The 27,051-nt window shown below is 41.2% G+C and overlaps 1 protein-coding gene across 1 annotated transcript in view; it reads left to right on the top strand.

The window, feature by feature from the left end:
- LOC128064064 (uncharacterized) overlaps positions 1–27,051 on the top strand; it is a 425,534-nt gene that overhangs the window by 78,026 nt on the left and 320,457 nt on the right. The window contains 1 exon segment of the mRNA XM_052656874.1: positions 24,935–25,835. Coding sequence (XP_052512834.1) covers positions 24,935–25,835 — 901 coding nt within the window.

The raw sequence follows: 27,051 nt of genomic DNA, 5'->3' as shown, positions 1-27,051 counted from the left end.
ACGCATATATACAGAATCTAGGAAGATAGTACAAAAGAATTTATTTGCAGGGAAGCAATGCAGAAACCTGTATGCAGGTCAGGAAGCAACAGTTAGAACTGGACTTGGAACAACAGACTGGTTCCAAATAGGAAAAGGAGTACGTCAAGGCTGTATATTGTCACCCTGCTTATTTAAATTATATGCACAGTATATCATGAGAAACGCTGGGCTGGAGGAAGCACAAGCTGGAATCAAGACTGCTGGGAGAAATATCAATAACCTCAGATATGAGGATGACACCACCCTTATGGCAGAAAGTGAAGAAGAACTAAAGCGCTCTTGATGAAAGTGAAAGAGGAGAGTGAAAATGTTGGCTTAAAGCTCAACATTCAGAAAACGAAGATCATGGCAACCGGTCCCATCACTTCATGGCAGATAGATGGGGAAACAGTGAAAACAGTGGCTGACTTTATTTTCTGGGCTCCAAAATCACTGCAGATGGTGACTGCAGCCATGAACTTAAAAGACGCTTACTCCTTGGAAGGAATGTTATGTCCAGCCTAGACAGCATATTAAAAAGCAGAGACATTACTTTGCCAACGAAGGTCCATCTAGTCAAGGCTCTGGTTTTTCAGGTAGTCATGTATGGATGTGAGAGTTGGACTGTTAAGAAAGCTGAGTGCCGAAGAATTGATGCTTTTGAACTGTGGTGTTGGAGAAGACTCTTGAGAGTCCCTTGGAGTGCAAGGAGATCCAAGCAGTCCATCCTAAAGGAGATCATTCCTGGGTGTTCATTGGAAGGACTGATGTTGAAGCTGAAACTCCAATACTTTGGCTACCTGATGCCAAGAGCTGACTCATTTGAAAAGACCCTGATTCTGGGAAAGATTGAGGGCAGGAGGAGAAGGGGATGACAGAAGATGAGATGCTTGGATGGCATCATTGACTCGATAGACATGGGTTTGGGCGGACTCTGGGAGTTGGTGATGGACAGGGAAGCCTGGCGTCCAGCGGTTCATAAGGTCACAAAGGGACACGACTGAGTGACTGAACTGAGCTGAATGGAGAAACAGATACAGAGAATAGATTTATGGACATGCAGAGAGGGGAGGGGAGGGTGAGATATATGGGGAGAGTAACATGGAAACTTACATTACCACATAGAAAATAGGTAGCCAGTGGGAATTTGCTGAATGTCTCAGGAAACTCAAATAGGGGCTTTGTATCAACTTACAGGGGTGCAATGGAGGAGGGAGATGGGACGAATGTTCAAGAGGAATGGGATATATGTATACCTATGGCTGATTCATGTTGCGGTTTGACAGAGAATAAAATTCTGTAAATCAATTATCTTTCAATTTAAAAATAAAATTTAAAAATACTTTTGTCTCTTTTGCTATCTCACATAGAGGGTTATCATTACCATCTTTCTAAATTCCATATATATGTGTTAGAATACTGTACTGGTGTTTCTCTTTCTGGCTTACTTCACTCAAAATTTTAACAAATTTTGTTTTTCAAATGCACTATAAGCTCTTTACTTGCTTGGTGACAGAAATTCTAATTGGTTTTTTGACAGGGATTAAATAAACATCTACCAGTCATGGAAGACTATAACCTGAACTCTGATACTTAGAAATAACAATGTGTGATAAACTGGTGCGACATACAAAACAAACATGACCAGTTCCAAATCATAAACTGATCTGTTAATTAATGTGACATTAAAAACATTACATAGAAGTCAAGACTTCTGAAACATTAATATATCACATTTAAAGGAAAATGACATATTAAAAAGTGATTTTTATTTTGTAAAATGAAGTTATACAACTATAAATTTTGAGAATATTTCCAAATCAGAGAATAGTACACACTATGCTTATTTAATTTATATGTAGAGGACATCATGAGAAACGCTGGGCTTGAAGCAGAAGCTGGAATCAAGATTGCCGGGAGAAATATGAATAATGTCAGATATGCAGATGACACCACCCTTATGGCAGAAATTGAAGAGGAACTAAAAAGCCTCTTGATTAAAGTGAAAGACGATGTTCATTGCAGCACTGTTTATAATAGCCAGGACATGGAAACAACCTAGATGTCCATCAGCAGATGAATGGATAAGAAAGCTGTGGTACATATACACAATGGAGTATTACTCAGCCATTAAAAAGAATACATTTGAATCAGTTCTAATCAGATGGATGAAACTGGAGCCAATTATACAGAGTGAAGTAAGCCAGAAAGAAAAACACCAATACAGTATACTAACACATATATATGGAATTTAGAAAGATGGTAATGATAACCCTGTATGTGAGACAGCAGAAGAGACGCAGGTGTATAGAACGGACTTTTGGACTCTGAGGGAGAGGGAGAGGGTGGGATGATTTGGGAGAATGGCACTGAAACATGTATACTATCATGTAAGAAATGAATCGCCAGTCTATGTTCAATACAGGATACAGGATGCTTGGGGCTGGTGCACGGGGATGATCCAAAGAGATGATATGGGATGGGAGGTGGGAGGGGGGTTCAGGATTGGGAACTGATGTACACCCGTGGCGGATTCATGTCAATGTATGGCAAAACCAATACAGTATTGTAAAGTAAAATAAAGTAAAAATAAAAATAAAAAAAGAGAAGAAAGTGAAAGACGAGAGTGAAAAGTTGGCTTACAGCTCAATATTCAGAAAAATAATATCATGGCATTTGGTCCCATCACTTCATGGGAAATAGATGGGGAAACAGTGTCAGACTTTATTTTGGGGGGATCCAAAATCACTGAGATGGTGATTGCAGCGATTTAATTAAAAGACGCTTACTCCTTGGAAGAAAAGTTATGACCAACCTAGATAGCATATTGAAAAGCAGAGACACTGCTTTGCCAACAAAGGTCGGTCTAGTCAAGGGTATGGTTTTTCCAGTGGTCATGTATGGATGTGAGAGTTGGACTGTGAAGAAAGCTGAGTGCTGAAGAATTGATGCTTTTGAACTGTGGTGTTGGAGAAGACTCTTGAGTGTCCCTTGGACTGCAAGGAGATCCAACCAGTCCATCCTAAAGGAGATCAGTCCTGGGTGTTCATTGGAAGGACTGATGCTGAAGCTGAAACTCCAATACTTTGGCCAGCTCATGCGAAGAGCTGACTTATTGGAAAAGACCCTGATGCTGGGAGGGATTGGGGGCAGGAGGAGAAGAGGACGACAGAGGATGAGATGGCTGGATGGCATCACCGACTCGATGGACATGAGTTTGAGTAGTCTCCAGGAGCTGGTGATGGACAGGAAGGCCTGGCATGCTCTGGTTCATTGGGTCGCAAAGAGTCAGACATGACTGAATGACTGTACTGAACTGACTGATGCTTTGATGCCTCAGAGCTGCCATCTGAAACCTATTTCTGAAGTTACTTTTGGAAAATGGTCTGACCCAAATCAGCCAACTATGGATGTTTTCAGTAGGAAAAAATGTCTTTGTTAAGCACTTTATAAATTCCAGAGTTAGAGAAGGTATTTTTACTGCTTCCTGGTAGCTCAGATGGTAGAGAAACTGCCTACAATGCAGGAGACCAGGGTTCGATCCCTGCCGGGGTCCAGCCCCGGTGGATCCAGGGTGATTCGAAGGTGGGGATGGAGTCGGCGTCTTTGGAAAAATACATATTTAATCACAGATATAGAGAGATTAGAAATGGATAGTGTAGTAGGAAGATTAGTGGAGAAAAAGAGGCTGAATAACTTGGATTACGTGGAATAGCATCCATGCTCCAGATGGGAATTCAGCCAGAAAAACGGGAGCAAGAAAGAAGCGACATGGGGGAATCAGTCTTTCCAGAAACTGATCCGATTTCTTTATTTTTGGGTTTGCTTATATACCTTTTGTTACACATAGGGATGAATACAGAGTCACGCGGGGGTCAGCAGTCCTGACCTTTATCAAAATCAGGTGCTTCACATAAATGTATAAAAAAGGTACATCATCTTCTGGCCATGAGTGAGACCTGCTGACATTTTATGATCCTTTCTTTTTGATAACCAAAAAACTTATTTCTTCCAAGGGTGTTTTTTCTTAAACCAGGCACCACCCTCCAAATAAAGTTACATTCCTATAGGGTGAGGGTGTAGTGAGTTACAATCAAGAAAGGAATTTATTTAACCCAAGGTTAACGTGATTAGTCTTAAAGGTTAATAATTATTTCTCCTATATGCTTAAAGGTTAATACTTATTTCTCCTATATGTTAATTATATTCATTATAAGGGTAGGGAACATGGAGATTTAGCAGCAAACATCAGCCCAACAAATGAAAATCCTTTCACCAATGCTCCCCTTAAGATCTATTTAGTCTTAAGATATGATAAAGTTACATTTTTACATAGCAAGGACAAAGTGATTTATAACAAAGCACAGTGATCTATTACAAAAGAGAAAATCCATTAACTCAAAAAGTCTAGTATTGCTAACATCAAAAACTACTATATTTCCTTTTCTATATTCCAAATACATTGATTAATATATTCCCAGGTGGCTAAGGATATGGAGGCCTGGTGGCAATCATTGACTCAACAAGAAGAAAAAGCCCTATGCTAATTAAGACTCTCAAAATACTCCAAAACTCTCTGTGCTGTTTATGGTTGACAGGTAGTAAACAATCATGTGGCAGGAGTATGGATAATCCTGTCACACAAGCTAGTCTGTCAGCAGAGAGGTTTGACCTGAAACATCCTTGTCCCACCCAGAGCAGGGTATTAGCAGCAATTATTGACACAACAAATGAAAAACCCTTCACCAATATAATTCCTAACCAACCCATTATACTAATAATTTCTAACTCCCCAAAGGAATTTGCCGTTAGTAAGTCTAAAACATCTCGTGCCTCTCAGATTTGGAGGCTGTAAACAATCACATGTGGCCAGACGAACCTATACAGGCAGGCTAGATAACCTTCAGAGCAGTCCCTAAGCTGAAACAGTCTTGTCACGCCCAGGAATTTTTATTGCCTTGGAGCTGCACATTTACTCCTTCTCTGAGAGAAACGGTTATGGGGGAGAGCCCCCCGTAAAGTCAGAGGTGTAGGTGAGAGCATAAAACAGACTCTGGTTTTGGGGTTAGATGGTCAGGAACAGGGGGTTTCCTGAGGCTTGATCACGCCTTTGCGTATGCCAAGCTTCGTTCCTCATGACCTTTGCCATGGGCGGAGTTCCTCATGCTGGCTCCCGGCAGATCCCTTGGTCCAAAAGATCCCCTGGAGAAGGAAATAGCTACCCACTCCACTATTCTTGCCTGAAGACTTCCATGGATAGATGAGCCTGGCTGGCTACAGTCCATGGTGTTGCAAAGAGTCAGACATGACTGATGGACTAAGCACACAATTGTCAACTCTATACACTGTTTCTATAAAAGATCATTCCTATAGATTTATTTTTATTAATCATGAACGTGCTGTTGGCACACATACAGTAACCTTAAAAATGTATGATTTCTGTAAGGTACTCCATGATTTCACATATATGTGAAATCTCTGCAGTTCCAGCCATTAGTTACATTAAACATCAGGCTTCATATCACTTGGATTCTACAATAACAATCACTGTCACAAAAATTACACTGTGATTTCCTTGGTGGTCCAGTGACTAAGACACCTCGCTCTCAATGCTAGCTGCAGCGAGGGCAGGGGTGGGGAGTGGGGGTCAGAATTGGGGGGAGGTGCCTAGGTTTGATCCCTGGTCAAGGAACTAGATCCCATATGCCACAAGTAAAGTCCGGTACAGCCAAATAAATATTTCTCAAAAAGAATTACACTAAGATACATTAGGAGGCATGGGGAACTGATATCTGGTGTAGCACCTAATCTCTCTTTAATAGCTCCACTTAATTTTTTAAATTATTCCTCCTTCCAGTGTTGCTTTGGCACTGCATTACTTTGAGTCAGAACACTTCCCTTTTCCTGTATGGTCACCGACTCAGACTCCCCAAAGCACCTGTTTCTTGCAGATTCTTGACCACAGGCTGAAACAGAAAATACTCACCTGATATCCTCACATAGCCTGGATATTGGGGTCAGGGTGCTGGTCACGGCAAGCTGCTCTTGTGACAAGGAGGAAGGCAGCCAGACCCCTAGATATGGGTTTGTGATCCTGTGACCTCATGTCCCCTCAGAACTGCAATTATCTTTCCACCTGTATCTGCAATGTGAGACAGGCTTGGGGAACTGAGATTATTTATGAAAATCTTTATTGATCAGTTGCTAATGATAAAACAACAACTAAAAGTGTGTACCGATCATCTCCAAAGGGACTATTGAAATGCTTGAGGAAGGTTCAATTCCCATTGGTCCCTGGAGACAGACAAGGACTCACAAGGAACCAGCAGTAAATACTGAGGTCTAAGAAAGGAAGGGAATTTCATGTGTCTGCGTGTACAGTCTGTATCCATGAGAAGTGTTTCTACCAAAAACGAGTTATTTCCTACTCGTGAGACCGCTGAACTGTGCCTCTATTTAGATTATGAATAGAGGAATGGAGCCAAAGTACCAGAGCGGGATTTTCAAGAATTTCTCCGTCATTTTACAAAGGGTAAATTTTCATACCTCATCGTCTGAAATGTCATAGAACTTCTCAAAATGTATCTTGAGGCAAATACCCCCAGGTTATAGTTAGGATTCAATGTCTGATAGATCGAAATTCCTGCATAATTACCACTGTAGTCTGCAATAGCAGGTACACCTTAGTGCCAACTCCCTAGAGAATATTCTCCTAGTTCTTAGTGACCAAAGTCATATTCAGAACCAGAGGTTTCAGCAGGGAACCAATCGTGAGATTTGACCTACTGATACTTCTATGATGAAAAGCAATATCCTCTACTTAGAATTTGTCCCCACTGACAGATAGTTATGAAACATATTTTCTTTTCATTTTGTTCACACCCCGAAACATGTGGGACCTTAGTTCCCCGGTTAGGGAAGGAACTGCAATGCTGCATCGGAAGGTGGGGTCTTAACCATTGGGCTGCTGGCGATGCTCCTAAACACATTTTCCTTAGTAAGTAATGTAGTACCTTGACATACATTTTCCTTTATATTGTAATGATTAATGCTTTCTGTGTAAGAAATGATTCAATCTTGAACTCTGAGATCTTGGCTCCCTGAGCAGGGATTGAACCCAATAACCTGCAGTGAAAGCAAAGCATCTTAACCACTGGACTACCAGGGAAGTTACTAATCTCACATTTAAAGAGAAAGGTGTACTCTCCTGGGATACAATGGTTTGCGGGCCTCTCACTGTTTTTCCTGTGTTGAGTTAGCTCTTCTCCAGATTATCCTTTCAAGGACTGGGTGAAGAGGAGGAGGTTAGGAAAGAAAGCCAACAGTGGGAGAGGGTGTTTGGGAAGCTAGTGAAAAGCAGTCGATGTGATCCACGCGCCCTATTTGCCTACTTTCGTGCCCAGTTTTAGCACAAAAAGTCCTTCTTCTTGGAAACTTGTTCAGTCCTGGAAGAAGCAGGGCAATTGGTTGCTTCAGCAGCAGCAGCAACAATTAACAGAGGCAATCTGTGTCTCAAGAGATTCTGACAGGAGTAACGGTATGTCATTTCTGTGGTTACGTTATAAATGACACTGTGCATTCGGGCTTCCCTCTTTCTTTCTGGAATCACTTCCTAAGAGAAAACCCAGCTGCCCTGATGTAAGCAGGTCTCTGGTTACAATTACTGAGGCTTCCTCCCAACGGATTATCTGAGTGGTTACATTCTACTTTTCCTCACTGAGGAGACACCCATCTTCACACACTCACACAAAGGGCTTTTGAATTTTCCCCGTTTTTCAACTTGCTGAAAACATCTCGGCTTCCCATCGAGGCGGCTCTCAAAATTCTTTCTCTTTTCCCTTATATTGTTAGAAACACTAACTTAGAACAGGCAGGAAGTGGCTCTGCTCCAGAGGAAATCAAAGAGATTTAAAGGCATCAAAAGGCAGAGAAAGGAAGCACAGCTGGACCAAAGGACCAACAGACCCAAAACGGACAGGGGCGCGGTTGAGGGGAAGCAAGGCTCCGCCCCCACTGGCCCCGCCCATAAGCACCTGCGTTTCCGGCCTCGTCCCACCTTCTCCCCTTTCGCCGCCTCTCGTTGGCCGCGGCGGAGCGCATTCACCTTCCTCTGTACCGGATCTTCCGCCCGCGCGGCCGCAGTCTTGCCAACCCGGAATTGAGTTTAAATGAGCGACAGAGTTCTGGTGAGTTTGTTTACTTGTTTAAAACCCAATTCCTAGTCCACAGCCTGTTGTCTTTCACACGTGGGTTTCGGGGGTCTCTGTGGACGTTCAAACTACCGTCCCCGTTTTCTCGTCCCCAGTGTCTGTCCTCGCATCGCCGTGAGAAGTTCTGAAGTCCCTTAGCTTAGCTTCCGGGTCCCTGGGTCCACGTCCGCTTCCTGTTGATACCGTTCTAGAGTCCGTGTCCTTCTCTGGCTGTTCTACCTTCTGACTTGTAGAGACCGCTGCTTAAAGTCCTGCATTGCCCAACCGCTAGGTCCCTGATCCACGAAGAGGTGAAGGAGGCTCTATTCTGCATGGAGTTTGGTCAGGGTCTCGCCTAAGGTTTGAAAGGGAGGGTCAGCCTAGAACGTGTGGTATTCACAGGAAGAGCCGCGAGTTCTGAAGAAAAAAATAAAACTAAAAACACCTCGTTTGACTCTGTGTTCCAGAATCCCTGCTGTGTCCGTGGCCGTAGAGGATTGTGTTTTGCACCTGTTGAGATCCTCCCTCTGTGTGTGGGTGTGTTATAGTGACCTTGGTGTGTTTTTCTAAGTATTAAACAGTCTATTTTCAACATTGAAGGGTCACTTCCCAAGACTGATCTTAACGTGAGAAGGAAGCCCAGAGGAAGAGGAAAGCGAGGAGTCAGAAATGACTCCTTCCGAGGTAAGAGGCATAGTCCTTTTGTTTGTTCTGTCTGTCTTTCCTGAAATGCTGTTTCTTTGGCGTTGATAAGCTTCTTAACTTCTGAACGGGTTTGTTCGAACTGACCGATAGTCATCATCCCAAGGGACCTGGCACATCAGTGTGCAGAAAACAGAGTATTGCCAGCCAAAGAAGCTCACTCAAGCTTTTAAGTCTTGAGTTTTTATTGGGGTTTAGCTACATAGGCGGGATTGATAACATCTCCAGCATTCTCCCCTCCTTAGAAAATGAAGTCGCTCCATCGTGTCCGACTCTTTGCGACCCTGTGGACTGTAGCCCGCCAGGCTCGTCTGTCCATGGGATTCTTCAGGCAAGAATACTGGAGTGGGTTGCCATATCCTTCTCTGCAGGCAGATGCTTTATACACTGAGCCACCAGGGAAGCTAATAAGCCCATCTGGCTCAAAGCCCCAGACTTCTAGTCACTTCCTTGGTCTTTGTGAAATGGCCAGCCTCACAACCTGAGTCATCGCATTATTAAACTAGGGGTCGACCGTAGGTCATGTTGTTAGCATAAATTATCAGGGCCCACGGAGAGTAATAAAGCCACTTCACTCACTAAGGAAATTCCAAGAGGAAAAAAAAAAAAATAAAGTTCCAAGAGTAATTAACAAACTTCCACGACCAGGGGACCAAAGCCTGCCAAAATTTTTTTTTTTTTTTTTTTTTTAGTATTTATTTATTTTTGGCTATACTGGGCTTTTGCTGATGCACTTGGGCTTTCTCTGTTGTGATTAGGAGACACTACTATCATGTGGAGCTCTGACTCTAAGGCACCGGTTCAGTCGTTGTATTAATAACTGGCAGGCTTTGGAGGAGGTGGGCTTTAGTAATTGTAGCACACTAGCTTAGTCGCTTCAAGGCATGTGGGATCTTCCCTGACCAGAGATGGAACTCACATCTGCTGCATTGACAGGCAGATTTCTTATCACAGGACCGTCAGGCAAGTCCCTAAATTTTTTATTACACAATGCTGAAACCTAAATCTTTCTTTTATGCCCTTTGATTTTTTTTTCCCCTCTGATTTTTGTTGTTACCTTGGAATACCTCACCTAATTGCATTATTTAAAAATATTTTGTTGTGTTTACCTTCTGTTTTATTGTTCAAAATAATGTCTAAGTCTCTCTTTAAGTGAGCTTCCTTGGCTACCTTGTAGCTATTTTGCTTCATATATTTTGAAGTTTCACTAGTCTATACAGTGATAACTTCATCTGTAATTTGGCAGAATTACAGATTTACAGATTGTAATTACAGAAATCTGTAGTTTCCCTCTATTTAGGTTTTTTTCACTTTTAAATTCAAAATTATGTTGGCTCTCCTAGATACAGCTGAGACTTGAAATATCCATGTTTGTTTTGAGTTTGAATTGTTCTGAAATTGCAGTCACTGAAGTCTTTACGTCACCACATCTTCCAAGTAAAACTTGTGATTTTCAGACTTTATGTGCTTGAATAAAGATTTACATTTCTGCACATAGGTCTGGAAATGTGTTCTAAATAGGTGTCATGGTATATTTGCTAATAAAATGTAGACTATTTCTCATAGTTGGTTTTGATCATTCTTACTAAAGAGAAAACAATGTTTTCAGTGAACCCAGGTGGCTCAGTGGTAAAGAATCCGCCTGCCAATGCAGGAGAACTGGGTTTGATCCCTGGGTTGGGAAGGTCCCCTGGAGAAGGAAATGTCAGCCCCCTCCAGTATTCTTGCCTGGGAAATCCCATGGACGGAGGAGTCTGGATGGCTACAGTCCGTGCGGTCCCAAAGTATGAGACATGATTGATGTGACTTAGCATGCATTCACACACAATTTGTAAATGTTTGTTTTACCATAAATACTAAAATACACTTGAGTTTAAAAAAAAAGAAAGTGGGTTAAAAATGTTTCTTCCAAAAGATCTGTTACTTATGGAAGGTTCCTTTTACCTTAAGTGTCTTTATGTATGCATCTGTGTGTGCAGGCAGAAACCTAGGTTTATGTAAAAGCCATCATCATTTCCTGAATATTTTTATTTATTCTAACCTTTGAAAATTGTTCTTACATATTTTTCATGGCCTTAGATTGTTTCATTTTAGTGAAATGAATATATAGTTCCATTTTAATATATGTATGCATGAAAATGTTCATATGATTTGATCAGTTATTTTTCTTGTATTTTGTATTCTTCGCAGTTAGAGACACTTCTATGAACTTTCTTTAGAGTTGTCCCTATATATTTGTCTGTGTATTATTAGTTAAAGTTTAGAGTACATAAAGTGAAGTAAATCTAAGCTGCTTAAGGAATGTTTGCTACTTATTTGCAAAAAGGTGGAACAACAACATAATTGATTTTAAATTATTTCTGTTACACATCCAAGCCTCTGTGAAAACTCTCAAAAAAATAGATAGTATATCCTAAATAGTTAAAATGATTGTTGCTACTGAGGATGCTATCATATTTGCTCTGTAAAATTTGTAAAACACCTGAAGTTCGAAAGTAAGTATGAATGCTTACCTTACTACTGTATTTCGTTACTATTCAAAACAGTCACTCATGGAGCAGAATTTTGAACATCACTAGTTAAAAGAAGCTTGTTAACAATACTCTGAAAAAAATTAAGCTTGCTAAAATAAATGGCACATTTCTCCCACTCAAGAACTCTTGGGTCAGAGTATGCGTTTTAAAAATATTGCCTGTTTCCTTGATAGACAGTTCATCCTGTGTCATACAAATACAGCACTCAAAAATAAATATGCCCATGTGGTTCTGATTATTTTGTCATTTCTTTTCCAGATCAGAATAGTTTCTGAAATGGTGTGTGGGTCATTTCTCATCTTTTTTTTTGGTTAGGATTATGGTAGAAAATATTGCTGTGTAAAAGTCATATTATAGTGTAACACCAGTTCAGTCCTGCTCCCAGGACTGAGATAATGAGATGAATCGCATGCATGGATTTCCTTCAGTAAACTCTTTCCCTTTGGTAAATCTCCCTAGTCACGACCCTCCCTCTTGAGATGTGGGTTGTCTTCTGACCTTATGACCATTGTTAATTCCATGTTTCCTTGGTAATGGTTACTATACGTTTGGTTTTCAGATCTTTACCATTGTCAAAGAAATTCCTTAACAGCCTATGTATGCTCACACAAAGATCATTAAAGCACCTTTGTTCCATCAGAGCTTGAGTCCCTGTGACTTTCTTTCTTTCTCTCTGTCTGTCTGTCTCTCTCTCTCCCTCAGTCTAATTCTCTGGAGCGTGGAAACCTGGCTAGCTCACATTCTTGCCCAGGCTTTCAAGACCTCTTTGAGAGGATGCCCTGTGCCCTCGTGAGCGGTACAAGCCCTTTGTCAAGGGCTTTATTGGTTCTCGGTGTAAACCGGGGAATATCAGCCTCTTTCTCTCTTTGACTTTCTTATCATGGACTCTGGACCACCAGATTCCGGTCCATTAAAGGACGCAACATTAGGCTACAGATCAGGGAAGGCGTGTATGAAGTGAAATTTACCTACAACACATTTTTAAAATATTTATTTATTTGGCTGCACTGGGTCTTCTTGTGGCAGGTAAGATCTTCAGTCATCCTTGTAATTTTCAGCTTCTTTGGTTGTGACATGTAAACTCTTAGCTACAGCATGTGGGATCTGGTTTCCTGATCAGGGAAAGAACCAGAGCTCCATGCATTGGGAGCTCAGGGTCTTAGTCATTGGATCATCACCAAGTCCCCAAACTAACATTTTTTAATGATAGGTTCAGATCATAGTTTCCATAATAGTGCCAAAATACCCATGCAGTGATAATGCATTCCTCCATGTTCTTCTTATCCCATGACTCATGTTGACTGGTTTAGGTGTTTCTGTGAGATTCCCATGCTGTGAATTTGTTTCTTTCTTTTTTTCCATTTGACTTGAACAGGTGTCTTGCAAAGAAAAAGGGACGGATGTGCCTAAACTATCACAGTTAAAGGAGTAACTTCATGTCTTCTTACGTTCTTTCTGCTTTGGAAAATAAACACTCACGTGTGTTTAGCAGAGATGCTGGGTTTTGGGAGTGGTGGTTTTCATCCCAAGCCCAGGTCTGATCTTTTCCAGTACACTCCATGCTCACATCACAGAGTCTCATCACAGTTTTGTATTTTCCAAAATGTTTACAAGAATCTTATTAGTCCTAATCTATGCTCAACTGTATTAAAATTTAAAATACAGCTCAGTACAAATAAAGAGTATCATCCTCTAACATGATGTACATTTTAATCCATTCAAAATTACCTGAGTTTAGTGACATGAAGATTTTTCTCTCTTCATCTTAATGAGCATATAGCCCCATTTGAGTGTATGTCTGCACTCAGTGGAGATGAGTTTGAGTAGGCTCTGGGAGTTGGTGATGGACAGGGAGGCCTGGCATGCTGTGGGCCATGGGATCGCAAAGAGTCGGATTCGACTGAGCCACTAAACTGAACCGTATATATGAAAATATTAACATGACTTCATCAATTATTCATTTTCTTCTTTTCTTTTTGCTTTGTGTTTTTGAAGAACTTCTGGGGAAGGAAATGACTACCCATTCCAGTATTCCTGCTTGGGAATTTCTTGGACAGAGAAATCTGGCAAATTAGAATGCATGGAGTCACAAAGAATGGGACAGGACTGAGTGACTAAAACTTCTCCTGTCTTTAGTATTCTTTACAGTTACAGAAACTTCTATCAACTTTTCTTAGAATTGTCTCTGTGACTCTGTCTGTGTTTTATTAGTTAAAGTCTAAAGTACATAAAATGAAGTAAAGTTTAAGCTCTGCCATTTAATGTTAAAATAAGTGCCAAAAGGTACAAGAGCGACATTACTGATTTTTAGTTATTTCTCTTGCACTTTCAAGACTCTGATAACAACAATCACAGATACAGAGTATATGCTAATAGTTAGAATGACTCTTTCTGCCAAGCTTGTGGTTACCCAAAGAGTGAAGAGCAGGTAAAACCAAGGAGGGTCTCAGAATGCAGAAACTGAAAAGCCAGACCCGTATTGGCTCATGTCTGGAAATTCTTTTCCAACCCGCACCCAGACCATGACATTTTTGGTGGCTTGTTCAGGGACTTGGAGTCTCTTCCCCACCTCCTCGCTTCTCATTGCTCATTTCTCATAGGACCCTCTGCCAACAGGCAACTGCTCTGGCGGCAATTGAGGAACTCTGGCCAGGGTTACCCTCTGGTGTATTCCAAATGCCCCACTGCTCACTGCACCCAGAGTAGCTGCCGCTTGAATGGGTGAGGGTCTCTCCTTTGTCTTTTTTCCAACTGAGGACTATACCAACCAGTGTTGTGTGGGCACAGGTCAGACACATAAAAGCCATTAGGGCGCCTGCCACAGAAAGACTCGCATGTGAGGATAGGGGGCACACAGAACAGATCAGGCCACAAGGGCATTCGCACCCCAGCAAGACAACTTCCATCCACCATGTCAGGCACATACTGGTTGAAGCAAAACAGAGACCATTGTCCCCAGGCCACCCCCTCCCGTATATATTGTAAGGCGGATTCCTCAGCCTTCTTCCCTGTCACTTTCACTTCTTTCCCTTTGGGTCCAGATTGATTTACAGGAGCCTGGGTGTTGCCTCTGAGCCATCCCAAGAGTGTCTTCCACGTTTCAGGGAATCACCAAATGGTGAGTCACCTGGTTGCTCCCAGGAATCTGTCTTTCTCTGCTCGTGTCACGTGGTGGCTTAGCTGCATGGTTCTCAGTGGTCTCCTCTAACTGTCGGATGCGACTGTTGGGACGCTCGGCCATTTTGTGCATTAGTTGCATGGATAGATCACTGGGAGAAAAGGGACGCCTTTCTGTCAGCCAGTGACTCTCAGTACTCCCATTCTATGGTAGGTAGGCTAAGAGTGGGTTCTGTTATGTCCCAGGAGGCTCTCTCATACTCAACCCTTGGCTACATTCTCAGAAACTGGAAACTTTTGACCCTCCAAAAGGCCTGGCTCCAATACAAATGGAGGACCCCCTAAAAATGGCCTCTGAATGGCACCCTAAGTTTTTCCAAAAGAAGGGAAAGGACTCAGAATTTCTTACGTTCTGTTGCCTCCCTGTCTCCTGTCCCTCTCTGTCTCTCTCCATCAGATTTCCTAGATGACCCCTATCGACCTTTTATATCCACATGATCTCTAGGAAAGGATTCTGAGGTTCCCTTTGGTCCAGGTCTGTCTTCTATATTCAAAAGCCTGAAGGATCAAAAAATGTCCTAACAGTCTAAAGAATCCCCTTTAAGGAAGCTTATCTCTCAGGTGGAGAGGGAACCAAGCTTCCCCCACTCTGGAACAACCTAAAGAATTCCCTTCTGAGTACTCCTGTTTTTCAGGGCTGGGAAGGACCAAGCTTCCCCCAGTCCTGCAAATTCCCTTAACCCTTCAGATTCTTCTGATGGGACAAAGACCTCACTTCCCACCAGAGGGACACTCCAAAATTTTTATGAGCTGAAATGCCCCGATATCAAAGTCAATTTGAGCATTATTTGGTCTGTATTTTAGCTATAAAACTAAGACTACAGAAAGGAAAGACAACTTTTTGACATAGGATGGCCCTGATATTCTTTAAACTCTGGAGAAAACTGGTTAAAATGATATTTTCTTTCCCTTGGAAACTGCAAAACACTTTCCTTTTGCATATGCATTTAAAACCATGTAGCTTGTTAAAAGGCCTGCCTAGGGAAAAGCTTGAAGTTACCCCTTTCCACGTCCTTGAAATACACTGCTCATTTTCCCTGAGACCTGACTCAGCCTTGGGCAAAACAGAACTTCAAGCCAAACAAACAAAATACAGGGGTCAAAGAGATGTTTTAAATCTCAGGCAGGAAACTATGAGATCTCTGTCGGTCTGTCTGGATTTATGTATGTCTCAGTGTGCGCTTTTTTTTTTTATAATATTGCTGAAGTTGTAAATGAGTTCTAATTTAGTGAGAAGGTTGGCTTAAAGCTCCACATTCAGAAAACGAAGATCATGGCATCTGGTCCCATCACTTCATGGGAAATAGATGGGGAAACGGTGGAAACAGTGTCTGACTTTATTTTTTTGTGCTCCAAGATCACTGCAGATGGTGACTACAGCCATGAAATTAAAAGATGCTTACTCCTTGGAAGAAAAGTTATGACCAACCTAGATAGCATGTTGAAAAGCAGAGACACTACTTTGCCAACAAAGGTCCATCTAGTCAAGTCTATGTTTTTTCCAATGGTCATGTATGGATGTTAGAGCTGGACTGTGAAGAAAGCTGAGTGCCAGAGAATTGAAACTTTTGAACTGTGGTTTGGAGAAGACTCTTGAGAGTCCCTTGGACTGCAAGGAGATCCAACCAGTCCATTCTAAAGGAATCAGTCCTGGGTGTTCATTGGAAGGACTGATGCTAAAGCTGAAACTCCAATACTTGGGCCAGCTTATGCGAAGAGTTGATTCATTGGAAAAGACCCTGATGCTGGGAGGGATTGGGGGCAGGAGGAGAAGGGGACAACAGAGGATGAGATGGAGGGATGGCATCACTGACTCAGTGGAGGTGAGTTTGAGTGAACTTTGAGAATTGGTGATTCACAGGGAGGCCTGGCGTGCTGCAATTCATGGGGTCGCAAAGAGTCGGACACAACTGAGCGACTAAACTGAACTGAAAGGAAAGTAAGCGCTTACAAATCACACAATTCTAACTCCAAGAGAAATTAACCTATATGAATTTCAGATTCATGTGAACTGGGGAATATTCAATATTAAATATCTAATATTAATGTTTGTTTGCTAATCTAATGTAGATATGTCTTTGAGTCATTAAGCACAGTATTTTCATTGTCCCTAGGTTTATTATTAGTTAAATGCTGTTATATTTTTATATCTGTTACAAGTTTGTCAACCAGGATAGTGCCTCCAGGAAAGGAAAAAAAAACCTTCAAAGAAAATGTAAAAGAGAAAAGAGTTTTTAGATAAACTCTATTAAGAATAATTATACTTTAGAAATGTCTGTCTAAGACATTCTCTAGATTGTGGTAACCTGAATTTCTAGGGCTGTTCTAAACTAAGTAATGGAAGTTTATTGAACACCTAGGTCATTTCCAAATAAAATAAGATTCTGAAACATTCGTTACTGAGGACTAACTTCCTCTTACAGAGAAACTAGAGATTTTGGACTATTCATGAATAATGCTTGATGCCATTCCGAGATTATCTCTAGATTTTTTTTTTTTTAAATTATCACTGGTATTATGTTCACCAATCTACAGAATGCTTAAGTTCTTACTTGCTTAAGGAAAGTAGCATGTGTATTTTCAGTAAAGAAGGTATGAGGAATGAAACTACATTTTATGAAGGAAAGAGGAAGTAGGTCTGACTTACAGGAGGCTGTTTCAAGATGGGGGAACAAAGTAATGGATACAGAAAGTAATAAGTTTTATGGAAAGTGGATACCAAGGGAAGAGTTTTGTGCATAAATACAAGTTTTCTTGAGATGTTGAGCTGCCTTTGATACTGGATTTTAAGTTTCTTTACCTCTGAAGTGATCTGTTCTATGTTTACCTTTGAAATCTTTGTTACTTTGGCTAGGTAAATATATTGTTTCCCAGTGATCTATATGATTTTATCTGAGTGAGTGTTAAAACCCCTTTTGATATTTGTCCGCAAACTTCCTAAATGACTTGACTTCTAGCTGCCTTTGGTATGCATCAGAGGGCCCCTGAGACATCCCAGGGAGCTATTAAACGACCTGGGTTCATTGGACATGTAAAGTTACATGGGAAGTACTGTTGAAGGGGTGATAAATCTTCTCAGATTATGCTGTATGGTGGGTGTTACCAACATAGATATCCTAAAATTATGTGGAGTTCATGTAGATCTGATATGCCCTAATAAAATGTGGTCAACTATAATTCTACTTATCCTGTTAAAGTGTTACAAGTCACAGCAATGACCAGGCTACACTGCCAATTGCAGTTTAATCAGATTTAAACATGCCTTCTATGCTTTCACTCTGATGCCTTTGTAAGAATACTGCTACTTCATGATTTAATGAAAAGATTTTTCTAAGGTTAACCAATAAACAACTTTGGTTTGCTATCTGGTAAGCTGGTACCAGACTGGAACTTAGTCTAATCTCTATGTTAATAGAACAAAGTTTTCTTAGAATGCAGCTTTCAATAAGAGATTATGAATTTCTTTGCCTTTAAGTGATTTATATTCATGTTTAAAATCTTTTGTTACTTTGGTGAAGTAAATAAGCATTACTTAAGGTTAGGGTACATGTAGATGAAACTCATTCTTCTTCTACAAAAGTAACCCCTCATGGTTGGACTTTTGCTATCCTGATATCCTTAAAACATGGCCATGGTCTGCTCCTGAATCACGGAATAAATATGGTAATGTTGCCCTGACTATTTTATAATTGCTCTTTCAGATGAGAATAGTTTCTCTAATGGCTAGTGGATCATAACTTATCCTCCTTTCTTCACATTAGAAATTGGGTAAAAAGGATTACTGTGTAAAAGAATATATTTTATAATACCAGCCAAGCCACCAACTCACGACGAGGTCTCTGAACTTGCTGTTTTCATTTTGGGTCACATTAGAAAGTCTTCCCATGGCCACATGGCATCTGTACTTTGTATTTCAGGGACGGCTGACATTCCAGGATGTGGCCGTAGACTTCACTCAAGAGGAGTGGGAATGCCTGGACCTCGGTCAGCGGGAATTGTACAGGGACGTGATGTTAGAGAATTACGGGAACCTAGCCTCCTTGGGTGAGGATAACTGCCTTCCAGAATCCCTTATCTACCCACTAGGTTTTTGTTCCATCATTTCTACAATGTCTTCTGAAATTTTCTGCTTCCCACAGCAGTTTCAGATCTCTGCTTTCTAGGGAAAATAGGTATTTGTGAGTTTAGAAAGAAAGGCTCCATGATGAATCGTTATGCTGGTGACGTCTTTCTTCCTTGATGTACTCGGCCTCCTTCCTTCTAGGTTAGTGGTAATTGTGTAAGTTCTGTGGTATTAAATCGTTGCACCCTCTCTTAATTTCACAGTGACACTACTTCCTTTTGCCTGAGTACTACTTGATCAGAATCTCAGGACTGCTTGTTAGGTGTTAGTATTGTATAGCGGAATAAAGTGTTTCAGGAAATCATTTTCTAGAAGAAAATGCATTCTCGTCTCACCTAAATACATATTGGATTCGATACTGATGAATCTCTAACAACACAAATATTCCTTTTTCTGATGAACAGGGCTTGTCTCTATGCTGGACCTGGTCACCTTTCTGGAGCAATTGAAGGATCCCAGGAATATAAGGAGAATGGAGACAACAGCCATTTACCCAGGTAGGTATGAATGGTTGGAGATGATGACTCAGATGAGAGGTCCAAGGAGCACCAAGGAACTCATCCTTCCTCACCTGGCTTTGGAAGATTTGCTTCAATGGAAATAGTTTTTGACGACCTGGGTTTGTGTCTGCAACTGTCAGAAATGTATCATCTGCCCCATTCTCTCTCTGAAATCATTCATGAATATATCTCCAGTGATTACTTTTCTCCATCACAGTGTGACCTAAAAGTCTCCTCTTGGCTTGTGACAAACTGCATTCATTCGTTGCCCTTTGATTTCTTGGGGACCCTAGGAAACTCTGCCCATTTCTGAGTAACTGTATGACAGTCCTTTTAATGTTTCCTTCTACCTCTAGACAGAAATGTGTGAGTGGAGTGGTAGGCAAGCTGCCAAACTGCTTGGAATACTGGGGACGGGTCTTTGTTCTCTAATTTATAATTTCCTATCCACTGTGAGCGACACACAGGACCTTCTAAATAAATTTCAAATTCAAGTAATTTTTCACTGCAGAAAGCAAAACCTGGTGAAAATGAAACAATGCACATCTCAGGTTGACTTGAAAGTTTCTCTATTCCTTATATGATCTCATATTAAATATCTTTAGTGTTTTTCCCCCAATCCTAACATGCTAAAATACTTTATTGTGTTCTGTTACCTCATAGAATTTTAAAATAAATTGACATAAAATCTTAGCACATTTTCCACTATATTATTAATGGTTGATTCAGACTATTACAATTTTTAGATTATATAAAGCAATCTTTATTAAAAGTTCTAATTGGAATATAGCTGTTTTCCAATTTTGTACTCCTATACAGCAAAGAGAATCAGTTGTGCATATCAGTTCAGTTCAGTCACTCAGTCGAGTCTGAGTCTGCAGTCCAGGCCAGGCTTCCCTGTCCATCCCCAACTCCCAGAGCCTGCTCAAGCTCATGTCCATTGAGTCAGTGAGGCCATGCAACCATCTCATCCTCTGTCATCCCGTTCTCCTCTCATCTTCAGTCTTTCCCAGGATTATGGTCTTTCTCAGTGGGTCAGTTCTACACATCAGGTGGCCAAAGTATCGGAACTTCAGCTTCACCGTGTCCTTCCAATGAATATTGAGGACTGATTTCCTTTAGGATGGAGTGGTGTGATCTTCTTGCAGTCCTAGGGACTCTCAAGAATGTTCTCCAACACCACAGTTCAAAAGCATCAATTCTTCAGCACTCAGCTTTCTTCATGCTCCAACTCTCACATCCATACATGACTACTGGAAAAACCATAGATTTGACTAGATGGACCTTTGTCAGCAAAGTAATGTTTCTGGTTTTTAATAAGCTGCCTAGGTTGGTCATAGCTTTTCTTCCCAGGAGCAAGCGTCTTTTACTTTCATGGCAGTAGTCACCATCTGCAGTGATTTTGAAACCCCCAAAAATAAAGTCTCTCACTGTTTCCCCTGTTTCTCCCACTGTTTGCCATGAAATGATCTGACCGGTACCATGATCTTTGCTTTTTGAAGGTTGAGTTTGAAGCCAGCTTTTTCAGCCTCTTCTTCCAGTTTGATCAAGAGTCTCCTCAGTTCCTCTTCCCTTTCTGCTATAGTGGTGGTGTCATCTGTATATATGAGATTATGGATATTTCTCCTTGAAATCATGATTCCAGCTTGTGCTTCATCCATCCCAGCATGTCACATGATGTACTGTGCATATAAGTTAAGTAAGCAGGGTGACAGTATACAGCCTTGATGTACTCCTTTCCCAATTTGGAATCAGTCCATTGTCACATGTCCAGTTCTCACTGTTGCTTGTTGACATGCATACAGATATCTCAGGAGGCAGCTAAGGTAGTCTGTTGTTCCCATCTCTTTAAGAATTTTCCACAGTTTCTTGTTGTCCACACAATCAAAGGCTGTGGTGTAGTCAATAAAGCAGATGTCGTTGTTTCTCAAGAACTCTCTTGCTTTTTATATGATTCAAGGGATGTTGGCAATTTGCTCTCTGGTTCCTCTGCCTTTTCTAAATCCAGCTTGAAGATCTGGAAGCTCTCGGTTCACGTACTGTTACAGCCTCACTTGGAGAATTTTGAGCCTTTGCTATTGTTTAAAATGAGGGAAATTGTGTAGTAGTTTGAGCGTTCTTTGGGATTGCCTTTCTTTGTGATTGGAATGAAAACTGACCTTTTCCCTTCCTGAGGCCACTGCTGAGTTTTCCAAATTTGCTGGCTATCGAGTGCAGAACTTTAGCATTATCATCTTTCAGGACTTGAAATAGCTCAGCTGCAGTTCCATCACCTGCACTAGCTTTGTTGGTATTCATGCCTTCTAAGGCCGACTTGACTTTGGATGCCAGGATGTCTGTTACTAGGTGAGTTTTCACACCATCGTGGTTATCTCGGTCATTAAGATCTTTTTTGTATAGTTCTTCAATGTATTTTTCCAGCTTCTCTTAATATCTTTTGCTTCTTTTAGATCCATCCCATTTCTGTCCTTTATTGTTCCCATCTTTGCATGAAATATTCCTGGTACCTCTAATTTTCTTAAAGAGATCTCTAGTCTTTACCGTCCTATTGATTTCCTTCCCATTTAGGTCTCCACAGAGCAATGAGTAGAGTTCCCTCTTTCAATCATAGTTTGAAAGTCTCTCTTCTTATTTAATTTCTTAAAACTAGTACTTTATTAAGTATATCTTATTTGTATTCAGCTTCCTCGGACACTATCTTATGTGTGCCTAGTTGCTGACTAGTTCTCTGTCAATATCATTTATGATTCTTAGATTGAAACATCTAATAGACCATTCTCAGAAACGTGTGGCAAGAAGTGGATTTAAGAATTACTAGGCACATAGGATTTGTGAAAGTGTTTGGTGTCTCCACTTAAAATGACTAAAAGCAAGAAGTAATCATTAGATTGCCTATAACCTCTTAATTCAGCGGTCCTTGGAGGTTTTTATCTTGTTTCTTTCCCTATAACCTATTTCTTTGCCATCTCATTTTGTCCAGCGTTCTATTTGTGGTCTCTGTTTTGAAAAGTGCAGGAATGTAGTTACTCTTCCTTCTGGTATCTGCACCTTGGTGGGTGAGGTTGGTCCAAAGGTTTGTGCCCTTATCCTCTCTTGATCTGTGCTCTGATTGCTGTTAACTGTGAGCTGTTATCCAGAGCCTGCCAGGGATATTCAGGGCTGTTTCCCCCTTATTCTGTGGTTGTTACTGCCCTCTCTCTGGTGGGGCCTGCTCCCTGCGTGGTGGAATAGAGCCCCCAGATCTGAGTCTTCGCTGTGATTCTGATCTGTGGTGCGAGGCAGGTGGGATTGGAGCACACCCACTGGGAGAGAAGTCACTGAGTATTACTCCTCTGGGGATGTTCACCTCAGGGTGTGCTCTGGTGCCCCCTCTCATGCGTTCTGCAAGTTCTCATGTTATGTAGTGTTGGCACTGCTCTTGGCTCACCTTAACCACGGGAATGATGGCACATGGCCCTGGTGTCTCTCAGCTGTTGCTTTCACAAGGTCACCAGCATAGATTCAATGAAGTCAGGTCCTGGGATTGCATTGAGCATGGAGCTGGACCCGCTGTGGTGCTACGGGGCAGCTCAGGCTCTATCCTGGCCCTCCCCCTCATGTAGGAGCCCACAAAGTCTACAGCTACTAAAGCTATACCTGCCATGAGTGAGAGAGCCCTGTCGTTGATTCAGATGCTCTGTAGGGGCTGAGGTTACAAAGCTGGTCATGGGTGTAAGGCCGTGGCTTGTGTTGCTACAAGGAGAGGTTTCAGCTTTTCTTCTTTATCCCTGGGTTTCACCTGTGCTTTCTGCTCCATCTGTGCATATGGTCAACTCACAGCTGTCTTCTCCGGAGGCTGCTCCAGAGCACAGGATTCTGCTGATTGTGGAGGATGTCGATGGGGGAGGCCGTGGCTGGGGCCTCAGAAGACCTACGTGGGTAGAGTTCTTCGTAGTCCTTGGCTAGCAGGGGCGGGCACAAGGCACTGGAGATGCAATGGGCTTCTTTTGGGGGCATCACTCACCAATGGTGCTCTGCTCTATGGTGGTTCAGGCTTCACCACAAACATCCCGTTTGCAGAGCTCCTGCCTCACTCCAATCCCTTCAGGATGTTTCCTCATAGCCAACTGCAGTCCTCTGCCTCGGTATGCTCTCCAAACTCCACCTTTCAGCACCCAGCTCTTGTCTGCATTGCTGGACATGCCTCTAAGGCTGGGTGGGCAGGGCTAAGGTCAGTACCCTGTGTGCAGGTCTCACTCTGTCCTGCTACCACACCCTGGTTGCCATGTTTTCTTCCCACAGAGAATGAGGCTCTCCTTCTGTCCAAACTGAGCTCTCCCAGTGAGGGGCTTCCTTGGATATGGAGACCTCTCCTCACTTTCATCTCCCCACAGGGTTGCAGGCCCCATCCCAGTTCCTTTCCTCGTCTTTTTCCTGCTTGCTTTTGTCCTACCCTGCAGAACAGAAATCTTTCTTGTCCTTTTAGATTTCCAAGGGCCTCTACTAGTGTTCAGCTGGGCTCTGTGAAAATTGTTCCATTTCTCATTTATTTGTGGAGAGAGTTATGATCTCCACATCTGCGTAAGCCTCTGGCATCTTGATCCTTCCATCTCTATTTTATTTTTAAACTAGCTGTGGTCATCAATTTTCTCTAAATCTTTAAAGATATTCACTGAGAATAGCAGGTAAAATTACTTGTTTTTTGGTATCTTTCAGCTCTGTCTCCACAAGACACCCAGAATTTGATGCCAAAGAATCCAGCATTAGAAGAAGTATTCCCAAAAGGAAACCTAGGAATATATCAATTATTTCACCTCAGAAACTTAAATTTAATGAAAGATTGGGAATATACAAGGGTAAATGAAAGACAGAGAGGATGTTTCTATGGACATAAAGAAATGGAGACAGTGACACATAATGCTAACATTACTGGCAAAAGAAATGAGCAGCGTGAGTCAAATTGGGAAAAACACCAACTTCAGTCTTCAACATCTGCTGAGAAGTGTAAGTGTTTAAGAAAAGATTTCCATCCTTTTTTGAAACATACATGTTCTCTAAAAGAAAACGTGGAAAACCTGGAAGATAATCTAGTCTCTACTGCAAATACTCATTCTGAACAAAGGCTTCGACTAAACATACATTCAAGCGTGTCTGAACACCTACAATTTAACAATGAGTGTGAAAACTCACAATCTAATCAATTTGAGGGATCCGTGAGCAGGGTGTCATTATTCTTTCCCCAAGAGATATTTTCTCTCCATTCCAAGATCTATAATGTTGATGATAATGGAAGAGATGCAATCCAACCATCATTGTTCAATACATATCGTGATATGGTTAATACACAACAACTTTCCATATTTAATAAAATGAGTCTGACCTTAAGTAAGAGCTCCAGCTCCAATAATTACAAGAATATTTATGATGGACTGAGAAGATATTCAGGCAATGAAACTAGGTATACAGTTGAAGGAGACTCAAACCTTATGAAACATCAGGGACCCCAATCTTCAAACAAGGATTCTAAAAGCAATAAATGTAGAAATACCTTTGATCAAATGTCAGGTTTTTCTCTAGATAAGAGTACTTGTGCTGGAGAGAGGACTTGTAGTGAATATAGTAAGGTTTCTAATCACTGTTCAGAACTTACTCAACAGGACACTGTTCAGAATCCACAGAAAGAAAACAAGTGTAAGATACGTGAGAAAGTATTTAGTAAGTCATCCAGTCTAAGTAGACATAGGAAAATTCATACAGGAAGGAAATCTTTCAAGTGTACGGAATGTAGCAAAGCATTTAACTGTCACTCACTTCTTACTCAACATCAGCGAATTCATGCTGGAGAGAAACCTTATAAATGTATAGAATGTAGCAAAGCCTTTACTTACAACTCAGAACTTATTGAACATCAGCGAATTCATACTGGAGAGAAACCTTATATATGTAAAGAATGTAACAAAGCCTTTCGTCGTTCCTCATTTCTTAGTCGACATCAGCGAATTCACACTGGAGAGAAACCTTACAAATGTACAGTGTGTGGCAAAGCCTTTACTGACTACTCACATCTTATTCAACATCGGCGAATTCATACAGGAGAGAAACCTTATAAATGTACAGAATGTAGCGAAGCCTTTATCAGTTCCTCATATCTAACCCATCATCAGCGAATCCATACTGGAGAGAAGCCTTATATATGTAAAGAATGTAACAAAGCCTTTCATCGTTGTGCAGCTCTTACTCGACATCTTCGAATCCATACTGGGGAAAAACCATACAAATGTAATGAATGTGGCAAAGCCTTTATTACAAATTCAGCCCTTACTCAACATCACCGAATTCATACTGGGGATAGACCTTATAAATGTACAGAATGTGGCAAGGCCTTTATTACACGTTCTAATCTTACTGAACATCGGCGCATGCATACTGGAGAGAGACCATATAAATGTACTGAATGTGGCAAAGCCTTTAATCACAACTCAAGTCTTACTCAACATCGGCGAATACATACTGGAGAGAGACCTTATGAATGTACTGAATGTGGCAAAGCCTTTGGTCGGAGTGATTATCTCACTAAACATCTTAGAACACACACTGGAGAGAAACTCTAGTAATGGAACAAGTGATGGAAGAGGTTTGCCCTAAACATGGATCAGAAAACCCAAGAGTTTATACAAAAAAACAATGGAAATGATGTAACCAATATGTAGAAAAGTAATCAAAAGTTAAAACCTAGATAAATATCAGAGATTGCATAATAGAAGGCATTTCAATCTGTTTTCAGAAGTTTCTCTAAAGTAGAATGAGGGAGTACTCCATAGTTAAAACACATGGAAAATGGACATATTGGCATGAATCGTGAGATGAAGGTTGATGGTTAGAAAGTTACAATTCTTAGCAATGTATGTATGAAAGTGAAAGTGCAGTCGCTCAGTCGTGTCCAACTCTTTGCGACCCCATAGACTGTAGCCTACCAGGCTCCTATGTCTATGGGATTTTCCAGACAATAGTACTGGAGTGGATTGCCATTTGTATGCTTGTTTATAATGACATGATTTGAGATTCTTTGACATGAATGTAATTCAACACTCAATCCATACTAAGCTTTATACTGCGTTTGGAAACATAGATTTTTTATGGTTTATTAAAGATTAGCCTTTTTATATTGTGTTGCAACCATTGCTATCTATTCTCCATTAGAAGACGAAGGATACCATAATATAAAATAGACAATGACCATCTAAATGGAGGTGTTTGGCATTGATGTGAAATATCTGGGAGTTGCCATGATGTAAGTGATCATTTAATCTTTCCATGTATGAAAGTAAGATACAAGTTGGTTCTAAAGTTTCAATAGTAATATCCTTGATTTGTAAGAAAAACAGGACAGTTCACTGCAATGTTGATGTATCTTTATAATATCAACACGTCATGATTATTACTTGACAATCTTGAAATGAAGACAGCTTCTGTGATAACCCAGAAACATATTAGAAACTCTTCCTGGGAAAGGCATGGAATTAGTGTATACCACGCTTTCTAAGTGCTTCCTAGGCTTTGTTTGGTAAAAATCACACATCTCATATCCTTATATCAAAAAATGAATATTGTTGACAGTTTCCCTAAGCTGCTCCATGCTGTTGCTGCCTCAGCATCTGTCTGGGCAGCAGGCAGCCTGCACTTCCTTGAACTCACACCAGCCAGTCCTGTGAGCACCTGCTCTAGATGACCACCTTCCTTGAGATCAACAGTTTTGCTGAACCCCAGGGTCTACTTTACAAGCCCCGCTTCAATGACACCCTCACAGTGCTCACTGAATTCGTCAT

This window comes from Budorcas taxicolor, chromosome 18 (assembly GCF_023091745.1).
Source record: "Budorcas taxicolor isolate Tak-1 chromosome 18, Takin1.1, whole genome shotgun sequence".
NCBI classification, from domain to species: domain Eukaryota; kingdom Metazoa; phylum Chordata; class Mammalia; order Artiodactyla; family Bovidae; genus Budorcas; species Budorcas taxicolor.
This window is presented reverse-complemented; position numbering and strand designations above follow the sequence as displayed.